General features: G+C 35.4%; 1 protein-coding gene across 1 annotated transcript in view; it reads right to left on the reverse strand.

Annotated features, from left to right (window-relative positions):
* Nucleotides 1-14167, reverse strand: part of NEGR1 (neuronal growth regulator 1) — a 773362-nt gene extending 759195 nt beyond the window's left edge. Inside the window, exon 1 of the mRNA XM_006919323.1 lies at nt 13992-14167. Coding sequence (XP_006919385.1) covers nt 13992-14167 — 176 coding nt within the window. The remainder of the gene's footprint in view (nt 1-13991) is intronic.
* Nucleotides 14168-24412: the final 10245 nt, after the last annotated feature.

A 24412-nucleotide genomic window follows, 5' to 3' on the forward strand; every position in this document is an offset into this window, starting at 1 on the left:
TCCCTAATGTTCTTTTCTTCATATGATTTCATTTTTTCTTAGATGTTTCCATTATTTAATCTACGCACATTTATTCTGTGTAAATGGATAAAGTGTGATGGGGAATGGAGCACAAATAGGATACAGTGGTCTCTGGAAATTCGAGGTATCACTAGCTGTGAGAGGTATATTCAATATGGAGACCAAAATAAAATCAAATGTTCTATAGCCTCTTGAAAATTAAATAAAATCTGTAACTTTGAGTATGTTTGTATAGTCAGTAAGTGAGATAAGTAATTTTAGTTTCCTGATCAATTTTTTAATGATTCAAAGAAATATGACACTTTTTTAAGGGCTCAACATAAATACACATATATAAGTAGCTGAAAGTAGGAAAATAATGAGGATATTAAAGGGCTTAGGAGGAATTTGAAAAAGCATAATGTTCTTATATAGGAGAAGAAATGTAAATAGGAATTTTGATGTAAATAAAAAATTAGCAGCAATTTACATTTTAGTGATTTTTCCATATAAACAATATGAAAATTTATGCTACTTGAACCTAGGTAATTAGAAAAGTCTAGATATTGTCTATCAGAAACCAAGTAAATATATATATCAACTATGAAGAGAAGTTTTAGAATGTCCCAAGAAAAGTCAGAAAATTAGTTCAATTGTTGAGATTAGACAGAAATGTCATCCATTCCATTGGGGGTAGGAGGCTTAGAATAGTCCAAAAGTAGACAAGATGAATGACACAGTTATCACATGTTCAGATCACCTCTACTTTTCAAAGTATCAGAAAACTGCCTTGATTAAAAATAGGTAAACCTTGGAAGTTATTAGAGAAAAAAATGAAACACAGAAAGCACAATATATTTAACAATTCATTTAACTAGATAGTTCTGTCCATAAGTTACAGATGTAGTAAAGGAAGAATGAGAAAGGTAAAAAGTAAAGACAATGACATTGAGTGCAAACTGTGTGCTGAATACTGCTTAGGACACATTCACATATGTTAGTACTAGGATTCATGATAAGTACAGTATAAGAGCAGCTTTCAGGATTTCCATTCTATAGATAATAAAACAGTCTCAGAAAAACCAAACAACTTGCTTATGACCACAGAGCTAATAGCTGGCATAGTAAAATGTTAAATATACATTCTTTACACTACATAACACTTTTTAAGAACACAAGTTGAACTACAATGTAAATTCAATAGAAGGGACCTTATCTCTTATGGTTACTGTACCTCAGACTTATAACGAGTGTCTAGTATATGACAAGGACTCAATAAGTATATGCCAAAAAATGGTAAATGAAGGTCTGATAAAACATGTTTCCTATGAAAAAAGCTATGCAATGGGAGGGAAAAAATATAAAACAAATTCCTGAGAGAAGAAAGGAAAATGAAAAATCAATTCAAGTATCCTAGAATTTAGTAAACATATTTACACAAATAATCAATATGCAAATTCTGTGAAGGATTTACAATAATATAAGTGAAAGACTATTATATAAGACACTGGCTGTTGTTACATTCTTCTATAGAATCAAAATAGAGAACTACATACTATAAAGTTGATAAAATAAACATAAAATGCAAAGCCATACAAATTTAAAATTCGGAGAATGAGTAGTCAGACTTGGACTAGAGAGGGTTGAAAAATATTCTCGAATGATGTGAGACAAAAATAGACTTTATACTGGGAAAGTTTTGGATAGCCAAGAAATAAGTTATTGTGAAATTTACTCTCCTCTTAGGGGTATATGCAAAATCTATTGAAGGTGGATATGTAAACATATTGAAGAAGATTCTTAAATTACATGGTGCCAAATAAAAACAAGTTTTCACTCCATTTGGCTATAATCTATAGTATATCTCATCTACTAGCTAGCAGAAAAAGGCAACCTAATTCAAATATATTTAATTTTATACATTGACTGCAATTAAACATGAGTCTGTAACATATTATTGACATGTTTAATGAAATTGTAATAAAAGCATCTCTTTTAGATCTCCGATTTTTTTTGTTTGTTTGTTTGATTTTCCCATCTATCTTTGAAAATAATGATGCTTAATAGTTTAGGCTACCTAAACATTTTTGAAGGAGACTTCTAAATCAGTCTGATTCACTGTTTAGAGTTATACTAGAGCAGCATTCAAATGATTAAATTGGGGACTTGGAAAACTACAGCAGCAAGCAACTGCAGCTTTTCCTTTTTCCTAAGGACTACAGTATACAAAAAGCCCAAGGAAATATGGCTTAAAAAAAATAGCATGGGTTTTTGAGACACACAGGCCTAGGATCAAATCTTGGTGATGTCATTTACTAGCATTATTAAAGTTCAGAAAGTTATTCACCTTCCATGAGTTTGTTTCTCGACTCATAAAGTAGAAAAATTGTAGGTTGCCCCTAAGATTCAATGAAATAACCTATGCATAATGCCTGACTATAAATGATATTCGAAAGCTGTTTTTCTCTCTTGTGTTATCAGTAGCTTATAATAATTAGGGATAAAATCGTTTTGTATGAGAGATTTTTAGTTTTAAGAATTCACTATGTTCCAATTTAGTAAATGCTTATTACTATCTATATATGGTAAGTACTTAACCTCATTTAAAATAATTGAACATATTTCTTTGAATATATAACACACCTTGATTTATTTTATCATCGTCAATTTAGCAGTTGTTAAAATGCAGATGGTGCTTAATTAATGTGTAACAGTTGAATGTGCAATAAATTTACCAATTGTTTTGAACTCCTCTTAGTGAGAGACACAGATAGTAGAAAAGTCACTAGGATTGGAATAAAATGACCTAGATGTGAATTCTAGCTCAGCCATTACCTGTCCTAGGTGGGGGCAAATTACCTTACCTTTCCAAGCCTAAGTCACTTTTCTATAAAACTGGGAAAGCAATACCTTATTGCATATTGTTATGAAGGTGTGTCATATATATTAGGTACTCAGTGTTAGTTGAATTTCAATCATGATGTTGATGGCTCTATCATGATTATGAACTTAAATCATTCTTCTGTGCATTTGGCAAATACAAAGAATTATAGCAAGCCTCCATATTTTCTGAGCTTCTCCTGAATTTATTGTCTATGGATAAAATGGCAATATAGACAAAAAGTTCTTGCTTATATGAACTGCTTCTATCATATGGACTATCATAAAAAATGAAAATGGCATATTTAATCCTGAATACTTATTTGCTACCCCATGTAGAATATACAGTTGGTTATTTTTTTTTTCATTCTAGCCCTCTTATTGACTATTCCAATGTTATCACCAGTTATCATCACTTCCATTCTAAACTCTGTCACAAATGTTAATCTTCATCCTCTAACTACTCCAGTGCCATGACATTGTACTTCCTAATCCTTATTTCTTTTCTGTCTCCTCATTTCTTCTTCTATCCTCAATACTGCATATGACTACCCAGTTACAGCGATATCTTACTTCTGGTAAGTGAATCAAATCACCGCCAGTCTGTTGAACATAAAATTTATGGTTCTATTGCTATTGAGTGTTCTAGGTCTGTACCTTAATAACTAAAACCTTTTTTTGGTATGTTTCTACTTCCAGGTTTGGAGTTATGTCACTTGCTTATTGGGCTCAACAACAACAAATACAAGTTGTCTATTAAGTAGAATCTTTAAAATATAGTGTCAAGAGTTTAGCTAAATTATTCCACACCGTTGCTGCCTTGGCATCTATAGTGTATGGCCAAAAGGCCTACAGGGACCTTAAACTCTGACACTAGACCCTCCATTCAGCCCATGTCCTAGATAATAGCTTGAAGAGTCACAAGTAAATTTAAGTTCCTGATATCACTTCCTCAGCAGTCCTTGTGAGCATCAACATTCTCCTGTTTCCCTGATGTGCCTCTCCTTTCCCCTGGTGTGCCTCCCCTTTGTGCATACCTTAGATGAAACACCAGTCATTTGGGTTTGAATTGACCAATCCAGCCTTGGCCAGAGAATCCTAAAGCACTCCACCCACAGACCTTAGTAAAAGCATAAGCCCCAGGTCCTGCCGCTCCTTCTATCTGCAATTCGCCTTGACCTCCCCGTGTGAGCTCTGCAGGTGTGCCATGTACTTCCTCCAAGACCTATGAGTAATAAACTTCTTTATTTAAATTTTTTTTTGTGGTCTTTTGTTGAACCAGGACTCACCATCTGACATCCCAGGGGACTACTGAACAAATGTTATTTTATCAAAATCACAAAAAAAATGTATATGTTCAACAAATACTATACAATGGGTTCACAAATAATTGGTACAATGATTTTAAATGGGAAAAAATAGACATCTCAGTAAGTAAATAGTGCTAACAAATTTCAGATTAAAATTAGGAAAAAAAAAGTCACATAAAATTATTAGCTAATATAAGTATAATGCTTACTATGGGGTAGGTATTGTGTTAGTATTTTATAAGCCTTATCTAGTATTATGCATGTAGTTTTGCTAGGGAAGTATTAAGTGCGGGTAAGGCATTTGTTCAAATCACATAGCCAATAAGTAGAGAAGAGCGAGCTCAAACTCTCATCACTCCCATTCTGGATACCTCAAAGCATGATGGGTTTTTCAATGCAATTAAACAATTACAATAAAAGATAAACTCTGTGCATAAGCAAAAGTAAATCTTTATATCTATTATTTCATATTAATGATGTATGAGCAAAAATTGATCAATGATATATGTTCAAGAAGACAAGTGAGCAGTTATTCAAATATTTATATATAATTTCCTTTTGTGAACATATTCCAAAGCATTGGTTCCTTATCACATTACAGGCCAAGGCGCAGAGCTTCTATCTATCTTTCAAAATAAACATAAATGGACCAGTAACTTGGGAGGCAGACACATATCTGAGTGTAAAATATGATTTTAGAAGTTCTATTTGTACAATGTACATCACTTCATCACAGAAAGATGTAGGTTTAGAATTATTCCAATCATTTAATGAATTACATAAACTGAAATTTATTCTTTTTTATTGTAATTCTTCCATATTATACAGTTTGTGAGCTGAATTTTTTGAAATCCCAGTGACCTAAAATTTCAGGAAGTTTTATTAGAAGTCATTCATATAGCAAAATATTTTTTCATCTCTCCTTTCCTCTCTTTTTTCCTTCCTCTTATCTTCAATTCCTACACTTAACATTCAGGTTTTGAGCACCAATAATGTATCGAGCAACGTGTTAAGCAGTAGAGATACAATTTTCTATTCAGCTAATCAATTACCAAGACATTAATTTGAAAATAGGTTACTCGTAAATCAAATATATCTAAGTATATTCTCCTATAAGAAATATTATAAGATTAGAAAAACTTTATAATCTCTTTGATTTATTCACTTAATATCCTGATACAATAATATGTAATGTTACTGGAGAGAATATATAAACAATACTCTCTTGCCTTTTGATTACAGCTCTTATGTTCACGATATCTCCTAAATCCTTTTAATATCTCTAAATTTAATTTAGTTCCATGAGAAGAAAGGGGTTTCTAAAGACAACAGAACACATTTTCCCAGGGCCCTTTAAATCTTCCAAAACCTTTCAAGACTTCTTATGGCAGTAGTTACAGCTTTAAAAAAACTCTTATTTTGTAGTGTGAGCATGGGCACTGGACCTGTGTCCAAACGACTTAGTGAAATTCAGTAAAGAATAATTTAGTTCTGGACTCAAAAGGGTTATAAACATCTTCCTTAAATTGAACAAACTACCACCTATCCAGAAAGTATGATATATTGGCTTCTGTTCAAAAGAGCAACACTTAATGCTGGCAACACTGCCAAATTCCTCCTTTCCTATATTCCTCTTTTCCTAGAGAAAGTGATTAAAAGACCAATTCCCACGCCAGCTGGATGCTTAAGAGCATCTAAGGTTCTCTCTCAGGATTCAGAATTTGATATGGCTTAGAAACCACGATGCTGATAGATAACCACCTCAACATTATAAATCAAAGCCATATGACCACATTAAAATTCTATCAGCTAGTATCAACACCCTGTGGTTTATAAGATACTGTTGACCTACCTCTGGAGGATGTTTGAAATGATACATAAGTTCTACTCTAGTTTGGAGTGTGTAGCTACTTTTTACAATTGAAATTTATTCATCTATAGCAAATAGCCAACTCTCTCTACCTTTGTGCCTTTATCAATTTTATTTAATTGAAACCTTAGGAGAAATGAAGAGGGGGATCCATGAGTTGATGTAGAAATAGAAAAAAATGTTAAGTGACAATAGATATTTTGCTACTTTGAACTGTTGTTATCCACTGATTATAATTACAAATAGCAAAAAACTTCCTATATAATTTAAAATCTTGAATCTTCTTAAAATTGTAACTACATCTCAAAATTTTACAAGTATATCATTGCATTTCAAACTTTTTCTTTTGAAACCCACAGTAATAAATACATCTAAAATCTTGACACAGCACACATACACACAAAAAAAGTTTAATTAAATAATACTTACCTTTATTAAGTATAATGCCATCTACTCTATTTTAATACATTTTATTTAAAAAATACATTTAGTACCCAGTACATTTTTTTTCAAGACTCATTAGTAGGTTGTATCCTGCAATTTAAAGACACTAAATATATCCAATGTGTCTTAAGCACTAGAACTTCTCCAGGAATTACTTAAGGCATAGGCTATTGATATACAGATTCAATAAAAGGTACTTAATCACTATAAGCATGCAGATCCAACACAGTATTAAAGATATTACAAGTATTAAAATCTGAAACAATAAACTAAAGAACAAATACATTTATTTTTTCACTTGTCCTTCTATAAATTCATTAATTAAAATAATAGTGGATGTTAGCCTGACATATGCAAGGTTCTCAGTTAAGGTCCTAAGGATAAATGAACAACAGTCACAGAGCTTACAAACCCAGGTGTTTTGATAATCAAAATTGATATGGCAAGGAACAGAAAGTACACTTGAACAAAAGATAAAAAAGTTTTATACTATTATTAAATTTATTTAATATTTCATAAATTATACATTTTTAGATACAGTGAACTAATTAAAATCTAATTTGATATTGATTACAATCAGGTAAAATATATTAGTTTTTATCTGTAACAGTATGGGAAATTCTTGTTTCCACTGATGAATTTGAAACACATAAAAAACCTGATAAAAGAACATGTGACCCAATTTAAAACTTCCTTTACAAAAGCCAGAAGGCAGGTAATATTATGCTCCTAGGGAAAAACAGAACAATAAATTTTATTTTCTCTTATAAAATGTCAACGATAATTTGTAATGGATCCACATAACTTTGAGAGGGATAGAATGACAGATTTATAAGCAATTTCCCTCCCATTTCAGAAATCCTCTCTTGAGCATCTCTAAGAGAGGGTCATTTCATTAACAATGATTTTAAATTAATATCTTTTTTGTGAAAGTGTGGAGAAATGTACCAAAAGAAGGACTTTATGATGACAGCTTGTTTATATTGGAGCCAGACACCTACACAAATATCTTTCAGAAAGTATTTTTGAGGAAGTTAAGGAGAAGGTCACCACATCATGTAAAACTCAGTTAACAGTTATAGTAAATTAAAAACAAAAGAAATCGAAAAATCACTACCCATTAATAAAGATTCCCTTAGTTCCTCTGTGTAAGTTATGTGATATCCAGAATGTCTTAATTTATGCTATTTTGAACAAGATATGGTAGAAAAATTATTTGATTTCTAACCAAAAGATTCAAATAGCTTGAGAGACTAATTTCTACAGTGGTTAAATACTTGAATCATGGCATTGTTATAATCATATACTTTTATACTTCTTAAGAATCTGAAAACTTTGATTAGCTTCTCAGGTATTAAGCTACATTTTTTTAAAAAGGCCTTTAATTCCCATTGATTTAAACAGGCAACACTATAAGAATTAAGTCAGCATTTTGATCATATACCCACCACAAGCAGAGTTTAGCCCTAGTTCTCTTTTGCTGAGTCCAAAAAATAAATAAATAAAAGATACATTATTATTGAATCTTGCCAATATATATCCATCAATTTCATTTTCCCTTCCATTGCAACATTATATACTTTTCTACCGAAATTATTCAATTGTATATTTAATTAAATATTTATAAATTTGCTTTATTATTCTCATAATCTAGGGGGTGGAAAAAAAACAAATATCCATCTTTCTTGTTTGTAATATGCCCCAATGTTGCTATGGTGTAACTCCTATACTATCTCCTTAAACAATTATTATATCCAGTGCTAGCAAGCAATATTTATGGTGTCATGGGCAAAGCAGTCATTTAATCAAACAAAATTAAAATCACTGAAACTATTCCTTTTCACTTTGTATTAATTAGGGTTCTAGAAGCAAAACTTAAACCATTCTGGATATTTAAAAGAGAAAGAACTTAAAGGAGGAAATTGATTACGAAGAGGATGGAAAAGCTGAGAAGCCAAACAGGTGATAGTAAGAAAACCTAGCAGTTAGAACAGCAGGAACCAGAACTTTTCCATCATTCCAAATGGAACATCTGCATCTTTTTACATGCTCCTTCCTCTGAATTAAGTGCCCTATCCCACTGCTGTCACCTGTTTCTCCTAAGGATCTCTCCATACTTAATTCTAATGCCATCTTGTCTGAGAAACTTTGCCTAATTTGAGCCAGTTATCCAGTAGAAGATGGAACAAAGAGGTTCCAGTGGGAGATGGAGACACTGCTGAACACTGCCCAAAGCAATGAAAGAGGAGAGCAATATCCTGACTTCTCATTCATTGTGTCCTCCATTCTCCCAAAACTTCCTATCTGGCCAACAACAGCCTGAAGACGGACGGCTTGGCAAAGCTAACTGAGAAATGCAGCTGAGGGATTAGCTCCACCATCTATCTCCAATAGCATAGAGTTGCAGGGGGATGAAGGTTGGAGCTAGTCTATCAACCCAGAACTGCCACATATAGGAGGTGAACACTTCTCTAAACTCTTCAGAAGTCAGGCACTGAAGAATTAACTTATTTTTTGAAGTTGTTTAAATGTAAAGCCAATCTATTTAAAATAACTACTTCATTAACATGCTGTGTTCAAAGATTTATATAGCCACTTGGGTTTATCAATTCTTCTGAACTAAAAAGATGGGGCAAAAACAAATTTATTTATAAATTTTAAAAGTACTATGTTGTTCTTTAATATAATAAATAATTGAATATTAATAAACCAAGCAATAAGTCATTCTAATAGAACAGCTCTGGAAATCACTATAGATACTATTGTAGCATTTTATTACATATTCTGGAATACACTTTTTCCAGACTGACTCAGTATGACAATCTATTACCCCTTCTATTTTTAGAGAAGGAAAAAAAATCAGAATTTTAAATATATTTGTTCAATGACATTATTTAATAAGCATATAGGTTTTTAAGTAATGTCTCATGTTAAAAATTGTAAATATCTATATAGTTGAACACTGTATTTGGGATGTGCGATGCATTAATGAGCCAAAATACTCAACAGACAATGTGGGACTCTTCAATGATATTCTGAAAATACAGAATACTTGATTCTATAGCTAATGGTAATTCTATATTCTCATACATAAATCATTTACATTATTGTATCCGATAGTATGCATTTCAAACCAAAACTAATTAATGTAGTATAGTCAAAAGGCAAATGTATTGGACAAATAGGCTGAGAAGTAATAAATACTTATCATATCCATTTACAAATCTACTTGCAAAGTTTTGTGTCTTCCAGTGGAAATAACTTCTGTGGAAACATGCTTTATGTTCTATGCTGTAAGCAAAAGTCTTCTTCCTTATTACAGTATCATATTAGGATCTCATATAACTTCCATTCAAATCTATTGCATTAAAATGACAGTTGTGTTTAACTTTGCTAAAGTAAAAGAAGATATCACATTTAAGAAAAGAATCTCTCTTCTCTTCTTTGATTAAAGCATGACAAGCAGAGAATAGAATATTTTGAATTCATATCAGGAAGGCGGCTTAAAATGTACAAAATTCATACAGAAGAATTGAAGGAGAAACAGATTGAAAGAATTAGTTTAAAAATGACATGTGTTTTTTAAAATATTCAGACACTGGGAGGATGTAAATGAGGATGTTCCTTGTATTGTTTCCAAAGAATATTAAACATTTTGGACATGTTAATATAACTGTGTTTCTTAATAAGGTAGGGATAAAGTCATTGACTCATATTAAAGTAACTGCAAAATTATATTTAAAAAGTTATCTGAAATTTATGTATTGATCCAAAGCAGAGTTATGTTCCCCTTGATTTTCCAGGTCTAGAAATACTGGGTCCTGAAGTGTGATCAATGTGGTTCTAGCACCTCCTGTTCTTTGTTATGTCACCCGATGGCACATTAACTCAGACCTTTCATGTACTACAAAATGCAATTTGAAGACTAGAGAAAAAGTTAATTTATCCATATAGAGATTAATGAGTTTTGTTAAGCGTAAAATACTAATATGTATTAGTATTGTTATTGTATTAGTATTGTTAATATGTATTAAATGTATTTGCAATTAAAATCATTATTTAATATAAATATATTAATATGTTTGTAGCAAATTACAATATACTCTAGATATCTATGCATTGATTTAAACCCAAAGTTTAAATAAAGAAGTACCAAATGTTACTTTATTGAATAGATGCATCATTAAATACTTTATCAAGAAAGTCCAAATAGCTCAAGTGAATTCTTCAGAGATTTATCAGTGAATAACATTATTGGAAGTGAGGAACATTTTGACATTTAATATATTGCTTCACTAACCTTAAAAGGCAGAGTTAAAATGATAAGAATGTTGAAATTATTAAATGAAATTTCATTATAAGTCCTCTATTTAAACTAAACAGAGAAGATGATTTAGAAAACAATAGATATAATTAGTAGATCACAAAATGAATTTTTCTTTTGTATTACAACACCGCTTAAGGAAAGTTTTGTTTTTCTTGATTCTTTTTCCTCAAACAGCCATTGTGGCATTTAGGAGATAGAAATGTATCATTTGACCTTTAAACTTCTGTTTCATTAATGGAACCACAAGCAACAGAGTCACTGACTGACACGTTTGCACTTTCAGGCCTTTAGCACTTAAAGTTATTTGATAACTGTTATGCCACTATTTGCTTTTTATTAAAGACACTTTGAGGGATGGATATATCGTGTAAAACTTAGTAAATATTATAATGTAATTCGGTATTCTCTTGAGCACTAGATTTTTGTACTTCGATGAGGGGTGTGTACATTTGAGGGTAAATTTTGTTTAGTTTGTTTTATTTTCTAATGAGTTACAGGGTAACATCAAATATAATTCTAAGTATCCAAAGCAAAAACATGAAATATGACTCTGTGACATTACTTTTGATGAAAAATATGTCACCTGACTTATACATACTCAATTAGCCTTTAAACTCTGTCTGAACTGCTCTATGAATAGAGTAAATACCAGTTGCAGAAGAGGAGTTAAGAAAAATAACAGAATTTCTTGAAAAGATATATGTTAAAAATAGTTTAAAATCTATAGACAATGTAAAAAGGTTTAAAAAATGAGATACTCCCTAGAGAATTCTAGAATTATTATAAGCAAATTACTCTAGGTAAAAAGTAATGTAGATCAGATTTCTGTTACACATGACCCCCCCAAAAAATGATTCTGTTTGTTAAAAAAAATAAACACTGTATTTAGTTAGAAATGTCATTTAGAAGAGACAGAGATTCTATTCTCTTTAAAAAGTTTAAAAGTCAAAAGTGCCCCAAAACAAGATATTACAAAACTCAAGATAAAGAAAAAAAATGGATGAGGTACAGTGCACACAAGTAAACAAGGACTGCACCAAACCAACAACACTGGAAAGATATTGTCCCTATTAGTTACAGAAGCTTCAGTATTGGAAGCAATGGTTGAACTATACACATAGGTCTCCTAGAAGTAAACTGTGGGTTCAGCGATTTTAATTAGCCATAGTATTTATTAGATTGTTTATTGGAAACAAAATGCCAAGATATGTCATCAAAAGACAACCAGTCTATCAAACCTTTAGGTTGAAAATATTAACGCTCATTATAAAATATACAATATGCTGCTATAAAATATAGATTGTAGCTCCCATAACATACATTTGCAGCCTCTGGAAATAGTGTTTTTTTCTTACCACTATTGTTCAAACTTCTAAAACAAACTTAATATAAAGGACACAAATATGAGATTAATTTATATCCTCTATGTGACAGAGAGTTCATTGCTTTTACCAACAATGAAAAGGTATTTTACTAAGTTATAACAAATTATTAGTTACTTTTGTATATACCCAGTGGCATTTTGTGTTTATAGTAAAGATAACAAAATGTATTATAAAAGCATTAGTGTATATTAGTGTATATTAATATTCCACAGAAATTTGGACTCATGTATTTTTCAGAAGGTGTAAGTCATATACCACACCCAGATCCCAGATCATTAAATTTAAATTACGTTGCATGATCCAAACAGAACATATCTCACTCTCTTTCATCTTAGGCATGCCATGTATACTGATTTTGTGCAATCTACACTTATAAGCCAACTACCACCCAGTGGAGAGAAAGAAGATCTTTCAGGGAGATTTGAGGTGTACGTCAAGTGGGAGTGCCAGGGGGAGAAGGGAGGGCGATGGGAAATGAAAGAATAAGGGGAGTTTAGCCTTGTTTAGGTCTAGCACTGCTGATCATCAATTTATATTTTTACAGGAGAGAAAATGTTTCCAGAGGCTTACTTTGCAGTGTTGCTTAGGGGTAACATTAGTCTATGGATGTTATTAATGACAAAACATTTCAGTGCTCAAGCTTAGGGGAAAGAAAGAAAGAAGAGAGAGTGAGAAAAAGAAGTAAAACTGAAGATGGAAGGAGGGAGGATGGAGAGAAGAAAGAGGAGGTAGAGAAAACAGAGGAGCCAGAGAGAGAGACCGTGTGTGCACATGTGTGAGTGACAGTGTATGGAACCGTGAAGAAGTGTGTGCCTTTTTAACAGTAAAAGATAATCTGAATGTGAAAGTGGTTGTGAGAGCATGGAAGTACCAATGTGTGTGAGGATGTGAAATAGAGAGTATGTGAAGAAGTATGTTTAAGAAAAGCGATTTGTGAGGGTGAAAAAAAATGGTACTAAAGGGGTTAGAGGGAAGAGGCGTGTGTGTGTGACAGGGATGGGAAAGGATACCGGGAGAGAGATGGAAAATGTGAGTCGAAAAAAAGAGATGACAAGATCACAGAATAGTAACATAAATGAGGAATAAAAATGGGGAATAGAGAAGGATGAAGAGTGAAGGAAATGGGCTTAAATAAAAGAATCAGAAATTAGACTGGTGGAGATTAAAAAAAAAATAGAAAAGGGAGGAAAGAAAAGAGAGAAAATAGAAAGGGGGAGGAAAGAGGCAATGGACTGTAAAGAGTAAAGAGTGAGAAAATGGAAAAAGAGAAAGAGGAAGGGAAAAAGGAAGAAAGCAGTAAGAGGAAAGAAAGAAAGCGGAAGAGGAGCAATTAAGCCTAAGTGTCCAAGGGAGAGGGAAAATAAATGGAAGCAGGACGCCAGCAGTCTGAAAAGTCGCTTAGGCTAGAGTAAAAGAGAAACAAACCTAATAAACTTGTCAGACTCTCAGAGAGTACCCCATGACAGTAAAACAGAGACCTTGTGAATTGAGTTTCAAAGTGGTACCTGCCCCTCCTAAACCGCTCTCTTCACTCATCCCGGGGCTACTTGGCGTTCAGGCAAAGTGCTTTAGCATCACTGAGTCCAGCTTGCTACCTGTCCCAGCTTAAAGGGACTAGGGCTGGGGCAGAATCAGCACCTGGATTTCATGAGATGTGGTCTTTTGACAGTGATCACCACCAGCATTATTACTCGTTTTAAAAAGAAGGCAAAAGGAGTGGAAAGAGAGAGAGAGATAGATTGAGATAAGTGCGAAAAGCACGCCGTTCTTCCTACCTAAGCACCGCCGTGTCCCCTTTTCTGACCATCATGTTGTCCACGGCCGCCCAGGGGAAGTCCACACTCTGTCCAGCCGGGAGGCAGGAGGGTAGTAGGCAGCACAGGCTGAGGAGCACCGCCGCCAGCCACTGGTTCGAGCAACAAGCACCCTGCACCAACAGCATCATGTCCATCCCTGCTAGGGCTGCTCACTCTCCAGAAGCTTTCAGCTCGCACTCCCCCACCCCCTGGTGCTGGCGAGTCTTCCCGGGAACCAGGCGGCGCGCCACAGGATTTTTTTCTTTTCTTTTTCTTTCTTTTTTTTTTTTTTTTCCTTTTTTTGGTGGGTGGGTGGGTTTCTTTTCTTTCTTTTTTCTCCCTTCTAGTTGTTGGGTGTTGTTTCTCTCTTTTTTGCCTCCCCTCCTCCTCTTCGCTTTCCCTCCCTCCCTCCCCTCCCACCCCCTGGCACCACACTACACCTCCTCTCGGTTGCTTTTGGCCGAGTCCGGAGTGTGTCTAATTCTCGGGCGGCTCGCACACCATCTAGTGAGGAGGCGAGCGCGCCGGCGAGTGAGGGAGGAGGCGCGGCGACAGCGGAGGCAGGGCGAGAGGCAGCGGCGGCTGCAATCGCAGCACCAGCAGCAGCAGCAGCAGCAGTAGCAGCAGCAGCAGCAGCAGCAGCAGCAGCAGCAGTAGCAGTACGGCCCCCGGTCGCGCGCGTTGCCAAGCGGCCGTTTCCTTAGCAACCCCGCCCGGGGACTGGGGATGCAGCAGAGAGGGGGAAAAATGAAGGGAGAAAAAAAGGAAAGAAAAGAAAGAAAACGAAAAAAATATATCAGGAGTAGGTATATCACAATTATGCAAACTGAGGGGAAAAGAGATGCATCGTAGACAGAACGCTTCCCTTCCTGTCAAATGCACTAGAGTGACGCTTTGCTAGAAAAGTCTCTGTGTCGGGCCGAGGTGAAGAGAGCAGAGGGGCGCATTGCTTTCCCTCTCCTGTGCGTTTTACCTCTTGAGGCACCGTAACTTTAAAGTCTTCCAAGTTGTGGTCGGCGCCATCATGACGCTGAGACTGTCAGGTTTCGTTGTTTATTTATTTGTTTTATTTATTTATTTATTTTTTCATTTTCTGCTGGGCGGCCGAGCTACAGTTAACCAGCGGCCAACTAGTTTACTCTTTACCTCTTTTCGGAAATAGGTAGGGACGGTGGCGGGAGATGCTTTTTAAACAGACATGAGGAGTGTGCATGAAAGGCTTGCAATAAAGCAGCTGGAGTGTCTATTGGGTCAGTCAATATAGTTTGGAGGGCGTGCCCCTCCCTTGTGTGTAACACTAAATTGTGTGTGTGTGTGAGAGAGAAGTGTGGTCAAAGCGGAGTGTGTGTGTGTGTATATAGTATGCGCGCACACGTGTAAGCGCGCGAGTCGCGTGCGCGGGGCCTGTGCGCGCGCTGCACGCAGGCGCGCTGGGACGCACGGGGCGGGTTGTGCGGGACTGCAGAGTCGGGAAGAGACTGCAATCAAGTGTTTTAATTGTGTAGAGCCAGGCAGTCCTGTTATGTAAGAGGCAGTTTAACCCGTTTGAGCCTATCAGGCGCAATGATCAGCCCATCCGTATCTAGGCAGGGCAGAGTTATCGGGTTTGACTCACAGGGTTATATATTTTTTAACAGCCTCCAAATCAGGGTGAGCAGGCTTCCTACTCCACGCAGAACCGCTACCCACCTTTCCGCGCCGCAGCCCCTTAAGCCGCTGGCCCCACAGTTGCGAGCCGCTCTCCTGGCCCACGGCAGAGTAGGGTGCTGAACTTGGGCCCGCCCCCTACATTTTCTGCTTCTTTCCTTCTTGAACTCATTTGCAGATTCGAGAACCTTTAGCTGTTCTGAGCCATTTGCAGATCAATGCGAGAAACAAGGTTGGAGTCAATAGCAGTTACGCCAATCAGTCTTGTTCAGTGAGGAGTTTGAGAAACAGAGCGGAGAAGTGAAGGAGAGAAACAAGTATAGTAATTTAAAAAATATGCTTACCACCCCTATTATTCTTCTCTCCCACCATCCCTTACCCCCTTAAGCGGTCTTTAAAGATTTTTTTTTTTTTTTTGACTGACCCCAGTCCTTCTCTTGGGGGAAATAAATAAAGCAAACCATCTCACATCCCTAACTCCTTTTCTACAATGCTAGCAGGGTTCTTTAGCAAAGCGCGCAGAAGCAATAATCACTGCAGGGGTCAGCTTCCGGCTGCCTCCCCAGACTGAGCTCTTTATGAGGCAGGCAGGGAGTCGTTTTGCTTGGCGGTAACGGTACTCATAGTGATTTTTATCGCGGTGCAGGAGGATGTGTGGGAAAAGGGAAGGGTTCCTATCACCTGTGACCACCAGACTAATTGACAATATCACCACCTCCCCGCTGAACTGACACTCTAAGGCTCAGCAATTAATCGAGATGTTTGCAGCAGGAGTTACTGATGTTATTAGGATTCACGCTTACCTCTCAAACCCGGCTAGGAAATTGAAAGTGCAATGGTATTCAACTACATTTTGAAACATCAATAAAATGTTAGCCATTTGCGGATGAATGAAAACATTTTCTTTACCGTCTGGTATGCTAGGAAAATAATTGTCAAATGACAGACTCCTGCTAATATTGATGCCAAATACCTAGATAACACTGTCATCTTGTTAACTGCGTTTTTCTTTCTTGCGTGGTACACTGATGGATAAAGCTTAAAATTATCTAGGGCAAACGGAGGATTAGAAAAATCGACATGTCATGTACATGGACAAAACTATGCAGTATTATTTAGGATTTTCTCTAGAAATAATCTAGATCCCTTTGAAGAAAAGCAGAAGGCACAGCTTCCGGCATTGTGACTCAGTTTAGTGTTATTTTATGCAGAGATGGGGTGCCAGCGTTTTCTAGTACAAGCTAAGAAAAGCATCCTTTTGTAACTGCTGTTTCCCAGAGATCTGACATCTTCAGTGGAGGGCGGGGGCGGGGGGGGGCGGTGGATTTCTGTGACCAGGGATGGAGCTATGCAGCAGATTTAATATGTGCAACAGCCCTTCAGTCTTGTAAAAGGAAACTGGAGCCACTCACTTCTATTTAAAGGCAAAGAGTTTATTTTCTTTATAGTTTTTACCTCAGCTTCCATTCACTGATCACAAAACACTTAACTCTAATAAAACCCATCCAAAGGAAGCAATAACTAAACCTAGTTTATAGATGCCTTGCCAGTTGGAGAGTTTATTTACATATTTACATGGGCAGCCCCTATTACTATGCATACTTTTGCTGTCCTTCTGACTAGGGATGAAAATGATTTTAAAAGCTTTTATGACTTTATTTTCCCCTCAGCCTTCCCGAGGGCATATATCTGAGAGGATTTAATAGTATTTGCTTTTGAGGTCCTAGATTTCTTCCCAGCAGAGACTTAAATCCTAGTGATCTCGATTCTTTCTGAAGGAAAACCGGAACAAAAACAAACAACAAAATGAAAGAAAAGGAAACATCAGAGCTCAGATAGCACATAGTTCCTTATAGAATATATTTTAAATTATCAAAAATAGGTAACAGCATCGTTTGAACTTTTTAAATGGTGAGGGTTAGAGTGGGTGTAATAGAATACTCCCTTGGTCAGAGTTTTTAGAAACTGACACTGGAATGAATTACTACTTTCTTTTGAGTCATGGACCTTTATTTTGTTTTTGAAGCTTGACTTCTAATATCTGAAGAAATGTAATAACCAGTATGAATTTAGTTTGGAAGGAGAAAAGTGGAGCCTGATAACTGATTATGCCATTACGTAGATTGGTTTAGACATGTTTACTTCTGTTTTTCATGCCCTGTAAACTAGGAGTGTTAGAAAAGTAATGTTATAAGGAGGCTTCTTAAGTTCCTTAGTTTAGTGAACTTGATTTTTATTCAACCGTGTAAATTAGATTATGAGGGGGAAATATATATATATTTGCATATATGTATATATTATATGTATATAAATTAACATTTATTTTTTGATAGTAAACTCAGATACATCTTCCATGCTATTACTTTGTAATTTCTGAAAGAATTGGTCAGGAAGCCCATATAAACAGGTCCTAACTTGAGCCATAATTGATTCTCTACATGAATTAAGCTGGTTTAAGCTTGGAGCACCTTATCAACTTAAATGGACCTATAGTGATTATTTCTAGGTCACTGTGAGAACTACAAAGTTTAGGAAATATGTCAGGGGGGTGGGAAAAATCTTTCTTTACAGAAAAGTTTCTTAACGTAGACACTTTTGACATTTTGGGACAGCTAATTTTTTGTTGTGGGGACTGCTTGTGCATTGGAGAATGTTTAACAGCATCCCCGGCCTCTCTATTCACTAGGTGGCAACAGCACCAATAGATGCCAATAGTTGTGATAACAAAAATTTCTCTAGGCCTTGCTAAAATGTCCTGTGAATTAAGGAAGACAGGGCAAAAATTGTCCCAGGTTGAGAAGCACTCCATTATAGGTTACATTTCTAATAATATACCATCTTGTGCTTTTCAAGTAAAATAATAAAGCAGATTTGTTATCAAAACAAAAGTACTTTTTTAACTCTGTAGCTATAAAAGTAGCTCCTCCTTCTCACCAATTAAATCTACATTTACCTGCTATGTGATTGAGTGGCCAGGTTAGCAAGGACATAATGAATTTAATGGCTGACCATAAAATCTTTCTATGATTTCTCTGTGGGAGCTCTTCTATTTAAGCCAGAGTTGAAGTGATAGTCTTCATTTAAAAAAATATATGTTATTTTGTGGTTGTTTAAATAAAGATGTAAGTAGATGGTAAGCTTCTTTCTGGCAAGAATAACTTAAACCTTTGTATTCATTATATATAGCAAACAGCTACAGGATATACACTCATGAAATAGCTATTGAATAAATGAGCGTGAAAACAGTCATTTCCCTGTGGATTCACTCTATGTAAAATCATACATTCATTCATTTATCATGTTTTAAAAAGTCACCTTATCTATTAAATGCAGATGGTAAGCAAAGAGGTAAAAAGTTGGGAGTGGGGGATACAGGGATATTTATGCTATTGTCAAAGCTCTTCAAACCATTCCCACAGAATGTCCCTGCAATTTTCACCTAAATATTTATACCAGAAAGAAGGCGTATAATAGATTGAGTAGAAATTATTTTTAAAGCACTGAAATTTTTATTCTTTACACTTGTAAGATGATGAGTACAGCTTTAACTGTGTATCATTATTAATTTACCTGGGGTTCTGGAAAATTAATAAATACCTTCATCGCTATTTTAAGATTTTTCTCACCAACTTTCAAAATGCCTTTAGGAATTTAACCATGTATAGTGCATCTATTTAAAAATAAATGCCAAATATAATATTTTCTATTGGACTATTAGGAATATAAAATCTCGCTTTAAAACTAGTATTCTATTTTATTTTGTTTTGTTTTTCATTTTATTTCCTAAAAAGTTTTGCTTCTGATTGCAGAGATATTTATCTTGTGTGTGTGTGTATACATATATAATAAAATATATACATATTAAAGATTTTATTTTTTAGAACAGTTTGTGTGTCCATATATATTATAAAATATATATATTAAAGATTTCATTTTTAGAACAGTTCTAGGCTTACAACAAAATTAAGAGAAAGTTATAGAAATGTCCCTTATACACTCTGCCCACATGCATACATAACCTCACCCATTATCAATGTCACTTGCCAGAATAACATATATGTGTGTGTATATGTGTGCGTGTGTATATGTGTGTGTGCGCGCGCGCGCGCGCGTGTGTGGGTGTGTGTGTGTGTGTGTTTTACCAAAGACAAACCTTTATACTTTACCAAAGATACATTTTATACTTTCAATGAGTTTGGACAAATGTATAATGACATATAGCCATCATTATAATATCATATAGAGTATTGTCACTCTAAAAATCCTCTGTGCTCTGCCTATTTATCTATTTTCTGGCAACCCCTAATCTATTGTCTCCATAATTTTTCTTTTTCTAGCATGCCATATGGTTCAATTATACAGTATATAGTCTTTTCAGACTTTACCGTTACTTAGTAATGTGCATTTCAGTTTCCTTCATGCCTTTTCATGACTTGATAGGTCATTTCTTTTTAGTGTTGAATTATATTCCATTGTTTCAATGTACTACAGTTTATTCATTTACTTACTAAAAGACTTTGTGGTTATTTCCAAGCTTTGGCAATTATGAATAAAGCTGCTATAAACATCCGTATGCAGGTTTTTGTGTGGACTTAAGTGTTCAACTCCTTAGGCTAAATACCAAGGAGCATGATGTTGGATTGTATTGCAAGAGTATGTTTTGTTTTGTAGGAAACTGCCAAACTCTCTTCTAAAATAGCTGTACCATTTTGCATTCCCACCAGCAATGTATGAGTGTTCTTGTTGCTCCACAACTCCAACAGCATTTGGTATAGTCAGTGTTCTAGATTTTGGCCATTCTAATAGGTGCGTAATATCCTGATTTTTTTCATTGATGTTTCCCTGTTGACATATGATGTGGAACATCTTTTTATATGCTTATATTGACACCTATATATTCTCTTCAATGAAGTATCTGTTAAGGTACCCATTCAATGCCAACAGGACTCCCTAATTTGGGGTGTTGTGAAAAAGAAAACTATTCAGTACAAACAGCTCAATTGTGATATGGTGAAGCTGGAGAACAGCACTGCTACAGTAGAGCTCGATAGTGTTACAGTTCAATTATGAGATAGCGTAGCTGTGGAACAGCATGGCTGTGAGGTGGTGAGGTGGCCCTCAGGAGAGGTGGCCCTGGAGGTAGGCTGCTCTCCCTCCAGCAAGTCATCTCTCTGGGTAGACAGCTATGCTGGGAACCAGTGTGGTCCAGTCTGCTCCAGTCTGCTCTACCTGCAGTGCTTTGCTTTACTCTATTCCTCTCTGGCGAGGCAAGAGGACACAATCTTCAGTCTTTGGTGGAAAGAGAAAGTGGGCTCTTTAAGCTAGAGATAGGATAACATAGAGAGAGAAGTCTCTGCTCCTTGACGCTGATTGGTGCATCCTCATGCAAACAAGGACTCCAAATTCTCACAGTCTGGTCCAAAAAGCACTGTCCTGATTGGTCAGAATGGAGCCTTGCTGATTGGTCAGTGAAGATGCTGATTTGGAATATAGCTGCACAGCTCCAATTGGATTGGGAAAACCTCAGTCCTATTCGTTGAAATACAATCTCAGTCACCTTTATGAGGTCTGGCTCAGACAGCAGGAACACAGTAGAGGCAGGTGCCTTAGTGCAGGCTTCTCCTTGAAGTATGGCTTACGTGAGAAGCTCAGCAAACATATCTGGGACATTATTAGCCATTGTTTCTTCAAATACTTTTTCTGTTCCACCCTCTTTATCCTTTGTTCCTGAGATGCCAATGGCAAAAATGTTAGGTCTTCTGTCCCCGAGGATCTGTTATTTATTTCTTTTTTGTTTTCCAGTATGTTTTCTCTCTGTTGTTTAGATTAGGTAATTTCTATTCTATTTTTGAGTTTATTGATTGCTTACTCTCTCCTTTTCATTCTGCTGTTGAGCCCGTTGAGTTTCAATTTTTGATTATTCTAGTTTTCAGTTTTAAAATTTTATGTTAGTTCTTTGTATCTTCTCTCTTTTTGGTGAGACTCTTTCTTTGCTGAGACTCTTGTTTCTTTGTTTAGACTTTTTTTTCCATTTGTTTTTAGCATGTTCTTCATTGTTCATTAAAAGATTTTTATGATAGCTGCTTTAAAATATTTTTTTTTTCAGATAATTATAACATTTGTGTCATCTTGGTGTTGACATCTGTTGATTTCTTTTTCAAGTTGAAACTTTACTGATTCATGGTATGATAAGTGACTTTTTATTGAAATTGCTTATTTGGGCATTATTTTATGAGACTCTGGAAATTATTTTAACCATCTGTTGTAGTAGTCTTCCCCTCACACCTTTTTGTAGGAGAAAGGGGATACTACCTTTTTGGTGACAGATGAAGGTAGAAGTCTATGTATTTACCAGGAAGGAGAGCTTTCATGTTATTAGTGGGCTGGTATGGAAATTCAAGTTCCAACAAGGTCTCCATTGATACTATCCTAGTTGGGGGAGGGGGAAGTTATATCTTGTTACTGCTCCCCACATGGCTTCCACTGACACCATAATGGGAGGAGTGGTCTCCTTACTTATGAGTGGTAATGGAACCTGTGACTCTCCACTAAGTCTCCTCATACAAGGTGTGTCGTTACTGCCTGGTGGGGATGAACATCCTGGCTCCTCAACTCAACTTTTTAAAATACCACCACACCCTACTCCCCGGCCCTACCCCAGGCAGAGAAGGAGGTTTGGAGCTTTGTGCAGCCTGCTGAAAGTAGAAGTCTAGTCTTCTGTGTGCTTTTACAGGCAAAAGTAGGGTGGGGTTGCAATTTTTTTGGTGATATTTGGCTGAACTAGAGCAATTACTGTCTAAAAGCTTTCTTCTTGCTAGGCTACCCCCGTTTCTGGTAATTTGGCTAGAAAGAGTAGGCTTTTGTTTGGGATTTTTTTTTTTTTTCGTCTATGCCCATTGGCATTTCTGAGTTGCCAGCTTTTCTAGCATTCAGTCTGGCGTAACACATAAAGCAAAAGGAAAACCTAGGGAACACAGAGTTACATCTTGCCACTGATCCTCAGGTTTTTAGCTAGTCTGCCTGTTTTCTAACACCTTTCAAAGTTATCTTATGTTTGTTTCATATATAATGTCAGTGTTTTTAATGAACTTAGTGAGAAAAACAGGGAAAAATACATCAAATTTATCTTTCCCAATGTATAACACCATTATTTTTTTTCATTATAATTTTAATTTTTCCAGGAAGTTCGATCTCGGTTTTCATCCCTTCTGTCTCAGAACACTATTTGAACTGGGCTTGTTCATTACCACTGTAGAATATGATGTACGTTATGTCTAGTAGGGAAACATAAAAGTTTAAGGAAGAAAACTTAAGCGTATAACAAACTTTATTACTCACAGAGCTCCACTGACCTAGTAAATATTTCAAAACACCCAAGTTCTGTTTATAAGATACCACTGAAATGGTTATGTTTCTACCAATCTATATTTTTGTGTTTCTGACACTATTGTTGATTGCTTATGTCAATCAGAAAAATTTGGTAGCAATATGAGTAAATGTAAATATGGTTACATATAACAGAAAGATCTCATGGTTAGAAATGAAGGAAGAGTCAAATTTGTTATGTATGTAGCTAATTTTAAATCAGTATTTTAAAGTTAAATAATAATTATAACAAGTGAAAACTGAAATAGACAATAACAGACCTTAATTTTTATCAAATTTTAGCCACTATGTGGTGAAAAATCAAAGAAGGAGGTTTGGAGCTTTACTTGGACTCCATTTCAGCTTTTGAAAGGCAGAAGGATTAGAATAATACGTAATCTCTAAGGTTCCTTCCAGAGTAATCTGATGGACTATGTGTGTATGTTTACTGATTGAATAGCGTGAATTAATGTTACCTGATCACAGGCATCTCAGTCCCTCCTGTGCACTCAGTGCTTACATTTCATCTTCCTCTTCTTCTGGATATGATGACTGGATTTCAGCTGTCCAAGCACTTAGTTTCTGTTTTATTATTATTATTTTAATATTATACTTTAAAAATACATTACTCAATGTAAGTGACATGTAAGCTCAATTATATTTTTTCTTGGAGGTTAAGAGAGGAATTTGTTTGGACTACGAGATGAGGATTTGTACACATGGTTATGTTATGAATTGTGGACACGGAGTCAAAGTTGGATTTACATGATTGAAGGAATTAGAATTTCTCTAGACATATAATATTGGTAGGAGAGTAAATTCTTTCCTTTTATCTTGGTACATATACTTCCCTGGCACACACATGCAAGTGCATGTGCACAGACATACTTTACTGATAATGCAAGATATTTAAGAGACTGGCATTGGCTTAGAGAACATTTTAATGGAACTCATGTAAATAGTTTTATAATTGAGACAAGTCTTCAATCTAAATATTTGCTCACCCCCACTACAATTTCTACATGAGGCATGTAAATAATCATGTCTTAGAACAAATAAAATTATGCCCTATTTCTGTAATTATAATCTAGGGGTTACACTCACAGTTATCTGTCACTTCTAATTGGATTTATAAGGTAAGATTTATCTGTGATCATTTATGATGTAATTTCCCATTACCCAAAAAGCAAATCTAGATGCTGTCAGGAACTCTTAATGATATTTAGTCCTGATTCCTCTGAGAAAGGAGAGGACTGTGGCCAGACAGTAGCAAAATTTCTTACAGTCTGATTAGCTCATTTTTTCCAAATGCTTTTTCTGTTGGCCATATCTCCATTCAGAATCCAATTTTGGCATTCCCAAATGACTAATTTATCTGGATTATCCAT

The sequence above is a fragment of the Pteropus alecto genome, unplaced genomic scaffold, assembly GCF_000325575.1.
Source record: "Pteropus alecto unplaced genomic scaffold, ASM32557v1 scaffold25, whole genome shotgun sequence".
Lineage (NCBI taxonomy): Eukaryota > Metazoa > Chordata > Mammalia > Chiroptera > Pteropodidae > Pteropus > Pteropus alecto.